The 9,776-nt window shown below is 40.6% G+C and overlaps 1 protein-coding gene across 1 annotated transcript; it reads right to left on the bottom strand.

Annotated features, from left to right (window-relative positions):
- Nucleotides 1–5,702: 5,702 nt before the first annotated feature.
- Nucleotides 5,703–8,556, bottom strand: SRP14 (signal recognition particle 14). The gene is made up of 5 exons (XM_077764696.1): nucleotides 8,464–8,556; nucleotides 8,251–8,323; nucleotides 7,680–7,792; nucleotides 6,552–6,584; nucleotides 5,703–6,094 (listed from the first exon to the last, which is right to left on the bottom strand). Exons 1-5 carry the CDS (start codon nucleotides 8,485–8,487, stop codon nucleotides 6,005–6,007), a joined length of 333 nt encoding a protein of 110 aa, XP_077620822.1. The 5' UTR covers nucleotides 8,488–8,556; the 3' UTR covers nucleotides 5,703–6,004.
- Between the last annotated feature and the right edge of the window lie 1,220 nt (nucleotides 8,557–9,776).

The following is a 9,776-nucleotide window of genomic DNA, read 5'->3' as shown; positions in this document are numbered from 1 at the left end:
TCTCTGCTTCTTAATTGCAAATCTGTTAACACTGAAGGTTTTGTGGAGCTAGAACACAAGAAAACAGCCATGTTTTCCCTTAATCCTAATGACTAAGCACAGGAATATGCTCAAACCACCCCTCAACAAATCAACCCAAGAAGGTCCACACCAAGAAACATAGTAATTAAAACAGAAAACAGTAATGAACAAGAGAAAACGGTTTCATACAAGGGAAACCCCAGCTATCAGCTAATTTTTTGCCAAAAACTCTGCAGGCCAGAAGGGAGTGACAGGATATAATCAAAGTGCTGAAAGAAAACCTGCAGCCACAAATGCTCTATCCAGCAAGGCTATCCTTCCAACTAGGAGAGAGTTTCTCAGACAGACAAAAGTTAAGTTAAAGGAATCATGACCACTAAACCAGCCCTATAAGGTGTGTTAAAGGGAGCTTAGTGGAAAGGAAAGACCACATAGACATAAAAAAAAGTAGAAAACACAAAAGCATTAAAAGTATCTATAGAAATTAGTAAAGGGATTCACAAAGTACAAGTATGTAAAGTATGGTACCAAATACCTAGAATGTAGAGAGAGGAGTAAATGGGTTCAAAGTTAAGTGAACAACAACTTAATATAGATTGCTATATGCATAAGAGATTAGATACTAACTTAATGTTAACCACAAATCAAAAAGTAAAGAGTATGACTAAGGAAAGCCAGCAAACCACGAGAGTAAGAGAGCAAAGAAACTACAAAAGCAACCATAAAACAAGTAACAAAATGACAGGCAGTACATACCCATTAATAATTACTTTGTAAATGGACTACATGCTCCAATCAAAAGACACAGAGTGTTGGGACACCTGGGTGGCTCTTTCAGTTAAGTGTCCAACTCTTGGTCTTGGCCCAGGTCATGATCTCTTGGTTTGTGAGATGGAGCTCTGCAGAGATTGGGCTCTGTACTGAACAAGGAGCCTGCTTGGGATTCTCTCTCCCTCTCTGCCACTCCCTTACCCCTCAAGCTCGCTCGCGCGCGCGTGCGCACACACACGCACAAAATCTCTCAAACTTCAAAAAAAAAAAAAAGTTAAGGGGCCCCTGGGTGCTTCAGTCAGTGTGACTTTGGCTTATCATCTGAGGTCACGATCTCATGGTTCTTGAAATGGAACACCGCATGAGGCGGTCAGTTCACGGCCCACCTGAGATCCTCTGTCCCCTTCTCTCTCTGCTCCTCCCCTGCCTGTATACGTGTTTGCTCTCTAAACATTAAAAGAAAGGTAAAAAGAAAAAAAAAAGAAAGGCATGGGGTGAAAGAATGAATAAAAAAACAAAGCCCGTCTATATGCTGCCTACAACACACTAATTTCAGACCTAAAGACACCTCCATACTGAAAGTGAAGGGATGGAAAAGCACTTATGCAAATGGAAGTGAAAAGAAAACTGGGGTAGCAATCCTTATATTGGACAAAATAGACTTTAAAACAAAGACTGTAATGAGACCAGAGAACCACATAATAAAGGGGACAATCCAACAAGAAAATGTAACCATTGTAAATATGCACCCACCATGACAGCACCCAGGTACATAAAAAGCAGGTAATTACAAAGTAATGGATAGTAATACAGTAATAGTAGGGTACTTTAACACCCCACTTACATCAACGGATAATCAAGACAAAATCAACAAGGATACTGGTTTTGAATGATACACTGGACAAGATGGACCTAAGTGATATATTCATATATTCATAACATTCCATCCTAAAAGAGCAAAATACACATTCTGTTTAAGTGCACATGGAACACTCTCCAGAAAAGATCACATATTTAGGCCACAAACAAGCCACAAGAAATAAATTCTACCATGCATCTTTTCCAACCACAGTGCTATGAAACTAGATCTCAACCAACCACAAGAAAAAGTCTGGAAAGAGCATAAAATACATTGAAGTTAAATAACATGCTACTAAACAGTGAATGGCTCAACCAAGAAACCAAAAAACACATGGAGACAAGTCAAAATGAAAATACAATGGTCCAAAATCTTTGGGGTGTGCAAAAGCTGTTCTAAGAGGGAAGATTATACCAATACAGATCTATATCAAGAAGAAAAATCTCAAATAACCTAACCTTACACCTAAAGGAACTAGAAAAAGAAAACAAAACCCAAAACCAGTAGAAGGAAGGAAATAATAAAGAGCAAACATAAACCAAATAGAAACTAAAACAGAAAAGATCAATGAAACCAGGAACCAGTTCTTTGAAAAGACAACAAAACTGATAAACATTTAGCCAGACTCCTCAAAGAAAGGCTGAAACAAATCAGAAAAAGAGGAGAAATAACAGCTGACACCACAGAAATAACAAAGGATTATAAACAATATTACGAAAATTACATGCCAACAAATTTAGACAACCTAGAAGAAATGGATACATTTCTGGAAACATAACCTCCCAAAACTGAATCAGGAAGAAATCAAAAATTTCAACAGATCAATTACCAGCCATGAAATTGAATCCGTAGTGAAAAAACTCTCAAGAGGATTTGACAGGTGAATTCTACCAAACATTTAAAGCAGAGTTAATACCTATTCTTCTCAGACTATTCCAAAAAATAAATGAGGGAGGTAAGCTTTCAAATTCATTCTATGAGGCCAACATTACCCTGATACCAAAACCAAATAAAGACAAGACAAAAATAACTACAGGCCAGTATCTCTGAATAACACGGATATAAAAGTCCTCAACAAAATATTAGCAAACTGAACCCAACAGTACATTAAAAAAAAAAAAAAAAAAATCATTCACAAGTGGGATTTGTTCCTGGGATGCAAGAGTGGTGCAGCATTCACAAATTAATCAATGACCAAATGACACATCACATCAAGAGAATAAAACTATACGATCATTTCAATAGATGCAGAAATGCACTTGACAAAGTACAATATCCATTCATGATAAAAATCAACAGACCAGGTTTAGAGGGAACATACCTCGACATAATAAAGGTCATACATGAAAAACCCATAGCTAACATCATGCTCAATAGTGAAAAAGTGAGATCTCCTCTGAGACCAGGAAAAAGGCAAGGGTGCCCACTCTCACCACTTTTATTCAACATAGTACTAAAGTCCTAGTCACAACAATCAGATAAAAAAACGAAATAAAAAGCATCCAAACGAGTAAGAAATAAGTAAAACTTTATTCACTACTTGCAAATGTCACAAAGCTAGTATATACAGAAAACCCTAAAGGTTCCACGAAAAAACTACTAGAACTGATTAATGAATTCAGTAAGGTCACAGGATACAAAATCAATGTACAGAAATCCACTGCATTTCTATACACTAACAATGAAGTAGCAGAAAAGAGAAGCTAAGAAAGCAATCCCGTTTACAACTGCATCAAAAATAACAAAATCTCTACAAATAAACTTAACCAAGGAGGTGAAAGAACTATATTCAGAAAAGAGTATAAAACACTGATGAAAGACACTGAAGATGACACAAATGGAAAAATATTCCATGCCTATGGACTGGAAAAACCAATACTGTTAAGAGGTCCAAACTACCCAAAGCAATCTACAGATTTAATGTCACCTCTATCAAAATACCAACAACATTTTTCACAGAATTAGAGCAATCCTAAAATTGTATGGAACTACAGAAGACCCCGAAATAGCCAAAGCAACTGTGAAAAATAACAAAACTGGACATATCACAATCCCAGATCTCAAGATACACTTAATAAAGGTGTAGTAATCAAAACGGTATAGTACAGATACAAAAACAGACCTATAGGTCTATAGATCAATGGAACAAAATAGTCCAGAAATAAACCAATGCTTGTACTGTCCATTATTTTTTGACAAACAAGGCAAGAATATGCAATGGGAAAAAGACAGTGTCTTTCACAAACGGTGTTGAGAAAAGTGGACTGCTTTCTTACAACATACACAAAAATAAATTCAAGATGTATTAAGGACCTTAATTAGGACACCTCAAACCATAAAAGTCCTAGATGAGAGCACAACTAGTAATTTCTCTGACATTGGCTGTAGCAACACTGTTCTAGTTATATCCCCTGAGGCAAGGGAAACAAAAGCAAAAATAAACTATTGGGACTACATCAAAATAAAAAGCTGCTGCACAGGTAAAAAATTAACAAAACTCGGGGCACCTGGGTGGCTCAGTCAGGTAAGCATCCAACTCTGGTTCAGGTCATGATCTTGCAGTTCGTGAGAGTTTGAGCCCTGCCTTGGGCTCTGTGCTAACAGCTCAGAACCTGGAGCCTTCTTTGGATTCTGTGTCTCCCTCTCTCTCTGCCCTTCCCCTGATCGCACTCTGTCTCTCCCTTCCTCAAAATAAACAAACGGTTAAAAAAAAAAAAAATTTTTTTTAATTTAACAAAACTAAAAAACAACCTACTGAATGGGAGAAGATACTTGTAAATGACATACCCGGTAAAGGGTCAGTATCCAAAATAAAGAATTTATATAACTAAATACCAAAACAACAGCCCAATTAAAAATGGGCATATGAACAGACGTTTCTCCACAGACATACAAATGGCCAACAGATGCATAAAATATGCTCAACATCACTCATCATCAAAGAAACACAAATCAAAATCCTGTCAAAATGGCTAAAATCAAAGAAATGAGTGTTGGCAAGGATGTGGAGAAAAAGGAACCCTCCTGCACTGTTGATGGGAATGTAAACTGGTACAGCCACTGTGGAAAACAGTAGGGAGGTTACTCAAAAAAATTAAAAATTAGAACTGCCATATGATCCACTAATTCCACTACTGAGTACCCAAAGAACATAAAACACTAATTCAAAAAGATACATGCACTCCTAGGTTTACTGAGGCATTATTTACAATAGCCAAATTATGGAAGCAACCCAAGTGTCAATCGATAGATGAATGGATAAAGTGGTATATACTCAATGGAATATTAGTCATAAAAAAGAGTGAAATCTGGCCATTTTCAACAATATGCATGGATCTGGAGAGTATAATGCTCAGTGAAATAAATCAGGGAGACCTATACCATATGATTTCAGGTGCAGAATTTAAGAAACAACAGAAACAGAAAAAAGAGACAAACCAAAAAATAGATTCTTATCTACAGAGAACAAACTGACAGGGGCAAGTTGGGGTGGATTGATGGGTGCAACACATGAAAGGGATTAAGAGTTCACTTATCAATGAGCACTAATATATAGAATTGCTGAATCACTATACTGTACACCTGAAACAATTGTAACTCTGTATGTTACATTCTGGAATTTTTACAAAACTTCTTGTTTGGATGCAGGTAAATATTAAGAAACCTTATAAAGAGAAGTTGTCCAATACCTATCATGTAACTTACTCTCTTGAAAAAATTAAATATCCTTTTTCCCCTCCCCAGAAAATGTCCAAACCAAAGGGCTTAAAGAAATCCAATACCATTTTTAACCTGGAATCATTATTCCTGCTATTCTGTAATATGTTTATCCTTAAGGCAGTTAGGCAAAGTCTCATTTGGCTATGAGAACTCATTCAAATTTGCTGAAGGAACCACGATGTTATGTTATACGGCCAGTTGGGAAGGCTACTCATGAGATAACACAACTTTTTATAAAACTGTCAGGTTTTAATTCCAATAACCTAGAACACAGGTTAGTAATCATTGCCACAGACGATTAACAAGGGATGGGAAAAGAAAGAAGATATGGTCAGTGTGGATAAACAGAAGTTTAATGATCCATTGTTCTTCACACAGATAGCTGCAGAGACTTTATAATCCCGGGATATACAACCACGTAACACAGACCAATTAGCCAATTCTCCAAGAAACTTGGCTTTTTACAACTACCCTGTAAACACTGCAGCTCTTCTTCCACCCAAAATGACCCTAATCTCCCAGGAAAAGCTATTAGAGGGGAACCAGGAACCTAGCTCTGCTGCCAAAAGTAAAATCCAAAAGAAAAATAGTAGTTCGGCAGTTAGTTGATGACAGCACGAAACCTGGTGCCCTTCACTGTGCTGCTTTGCTCTTCTTACTCTTGCTCTTTTTGTCCCTCTTCTTCAGCCCATCCATGTTAGCTCTCAATAGGTTTGAGTAAGCCTAAAAAACACACAGCACGCACTTAGTGGTAATGGTTGCAAACTGGTGGAGCAGCTGCCTCATTTCCATAATGAATCAAGGGTAGTCAGTACCAAAAAGCCTGCCCACTTGATAAAGCACATAATACCATGGGACACTTGTATACTATGGAAATCGGTGTAAGAGGAAAATACACTCTCACATGACAGCACCTTCTGACATTTTTTAAGCAAAAAGGGAAAACTGCAGGCAATTTCTTGTTTATATTACCGGTAGAGAACATATCTGAAGCCGAAAGCAAAATCTACCTTAAAAGACTAAAACAGAAGGCAATACCAATGTTGAAAGTAAAATTCAGAGCCTGGCAGTTGTACTCAAACTACTGGTAAAAACTGAGAAATATCATTCTTAACCCAGTGTTCAATTTGTGCTCGCCCTTGCCCTGAGACAGGGCATATAGAAAACACCAGAAACTCACCATCTGAAACTTGTTCACTTCTTTGGAGCTCACCTGGAAAAGGGAAGAAAAAAAAAGGTCTACCCTTATTACTCATATAGGAATCCTCTCTCTCACCCCAGGCAACAACTCAACCACCTCATTAAAACAACGTAACATCATAATCTCTAAAAAAAAAAATCTCCATCCAATTTTAGGGGTAATAAACCAAGAGCTATTTTTCTACTCTATTTTGCAGAGGAAGAAGCGAAGCAGTTCTGCACTTTTTTCCACCTGAGAATTGTACCAAGATGAGAAAGACATAGAAGGGGGCTCCTAAGGAAGCTATACTTCTCCCCCCTGACATTTCTTACATGCATGGCACTGACTTTCTCCCTGAATTCCAGAGATGTCAGAGAACTTCGTTTTAAACTTTTGTGCAAGATCCATTTAAACTACTGCCTCCCCATTTTATTTTAAACCTACTTCCATTAATCCAGGCATTAATTTAAACAAAATGCAAGCTACAAGAGAAATTCTACTTCTGAAGATTCCTAAGGTTTGTGCATTTTGTGATACCTGAGTTTACTTTTTAAATCCACAAGTTTGCTTACTATAAAAGTCCTCTCAAGATAACTGACAAAGCGAAACTTATAAACCAATTAGGTCTACATTCTCAGGAGGATCCCATACTGATTTAAGTGAAGGGCAAAGTGGTTCTGCCCCAGCAAGGAAGTATTCATTCCAAATCCAGCAAGCCTTGTTGCTACATATTTGCTAAGTCAATCACAAGTACAAGGGAATAATCAGCTTAAAAGTAAAATCATCTGGTACCAAGAAACTGTTCAAGAAGGCCACAGTAAGGGAATTAGGCGTCAAAATTTTATGCCAATTCCTCCTTATGATGCCACTATGAGTAAGGACCGATCTGCTAATTTTATCTCCACGAAAACTTCAGTAGAGCAAGTGTCTGACCTTTCCAATGCCGTTTTGCTCTTGAATTTCCTACTACTAAGGTAATTAAAGAAGGCCCCGATCCCCAAACAGCTGGGGAGCTAAACACAAGCCTCTATTTAAAACAAAAGCAAAACCCTGGCTCAGATATGCCCCATCCTCAGTGAAGTTCAAGTCTTCTCACTCCAAAACTGTAGTACCAGGAATCCAACTCACCACAGTGCTGATCTTCTTTTTCCCATCAGTAGCTCTTAAGAGACATTTGTTGTCGGAGGGCTCAAAGCCCTCCACAGAACCTTTCCTCGGAATGGGTTTCGTTCGACCATCATCTGCATTGAAAAATACAAGCTGACGAACACAGCCACAGACGTTAACTCAAAACTGAGTAGGGAAGGCATACGAAGACAGTAACTAATTCACCTCCAATGCTCTAGTTCTGATAACTACATCATCCACTATCACCAAAGGCTTGGCCAAACCTCGCTACTTCCACGACGGGAACATNAACAAAAAAAAAAAAAAAAAAGTCCTCTCTGCTCGGGGCACACTGTAACCAGAACCAGCTTGGGTGACTAAGTGCTGGGGGTCGCAGGCACCACAATCCCTAATGCTCCCGCCCCTCAGCCCTGAAAGTTACACACAACAGGAAAAACAAGGAAGGGGAGGAAGGGGATGAGCGGCAGACTCCGCCTTCAGCTCCCGAAAGTGGGAACAGCCTGCACCCCGGACCGGGGCATCGTTCGGCCTCCCAGCTTCTTTCTGGCCGTGCCGCGTGACAGCTGCTTACACTTCTTCAAGGTGATGAACACGCTGCCCGACAACCGGCACTTCTGGAAGAGTCTGGTCAGCTCCGTCAGGAACTGGAACACAAGCCAGGCCCCGTTAAGCAGTCCCAAATCCTCTCCCCGTCAAGTCCCAGTCCCTCCCGCGGTAGGAGACAGGGGCCCCGAGCTAGGCCGCATACTACATCCGTCCCTCGGCCAGCCAGCTCTGGCTTTACCTGTTCGCTCTCCAGCAGCACCATTCCGGCGCCGCTAACCCCCCTGCGTCAGCATAAGGCCCAAGTGATTGGAGCCGGAAGCTTCCCCCAGGCTGGGCGGGACTTCCGCTATTAGGTTTCAACTCTCTTCCACCAATCCCTGCCTCTGTCCTCGCCTCTCCCTCCGCCCGCGCCTGCGCTCTAGGACACCGCCGCCTTCCCCGGGGAGGAACCGGCAGCACGGCCCTCGGGCCGTCGGGAGCGGGGCGGGGGAGGTTTAGTGACGGGAAATTCTCAGTCCGGTCACGATGTGGGAGTGAGAGAGCCCGGAAGAGGGATTTGATGGAAACATGTAGTTTTGTATATTCAGTGTATGTTGAGCAAATTACACGACAGTTCTGTGCTTCAGTTTCCTCAGCCTATAATAATGGTATCCAGTTCACAGTATGGTTGTGAAGGGTAAATGAGTTTCTTAGAATTTACCAGAAATAGTGCGTGGCACCCAGAAAGTGCTCGATAAGTATTAGCTATTTTTTGTTATTGTTGTTTCCATTATCGTCATTACAATAAATTCCCAGAGGCCGTCCTCTACTTTGACCCCCCTGGGTGGCCATAAAGGCTGACCTCAGCTCTAGCCTGAGGGATTGGAACCCAGTCCTGGTTTTACCTCTGAATTCAGTCAGGAGACCTGCGTTCTAGTCCTTGCGCTGCCAGTAGCCAGCTTGAACCACAGGCCTTCTGTGAAGTCAAGCATTTAATCATGGAAGGGGGGGAGGTGGGTTACTGAGGGCCTCCTGCCTGTGCCAAACACTGTTGTAGGGGTTGGGGATTCAGCAAGATAAACGAAGTTCCTGGTTTCCTGGAACTCGAGGTAAAGAGTAGGCTGGAAATAAGTAAGAATAGCTTCAGATAATGAGTGCTGTGAAGACAGCTCACCAGGGTGATACAAACGAGAGTGAGGTTGGGGTCAGGGAAGTCTCTTAGACGAGAACTTTGAGCCAAAAGCTAAAGGGAACAGCCATTCAAAGATCTGGGGACACAGTGTTTCAGACACAGGGAAAGGCTAGAACAGACGCCCCAACAGGGAAGCAAATTGCCCTGTGTCCACAAGGAGGAGTGAAGGAATACGGAGAGGTTGGAGAGATTGCAGGTGACCAGTTCATATAGGGCCTATGGCCATGTCAGTTTGGATTTTGTTCCAAACCCAAAGAGAAGCTTCTTGTTAAGGAAGTTTTAAAGAGGACAGTGACAACTTAATTTACATTTTAAAAGATTCCCATCCCACCCCCCCATCTGTAGTGTGGAGAATGCACTGTGGAAGGACAAGAGACTTG

This window comes from Crocuta crocuta, unplaced genomic scaffold (assembly GCF_008692635.1).
Source record: "Crocuta crocuta isolate KB4526 unplaced genomic scaffold, BGI_CrCroc_1.0 scaffold102, whole genome shotgun sequence".
Classification (NCBI taxonomy): Eukaryota; Metazoa; Chordata; class Mammalia; order Carnivora; family Hyaenidae; genus Crocuta; species Crocuta crocuta.
This window is presented reverse-complemented; position numbering and strand designations above follow the sequence as displayed.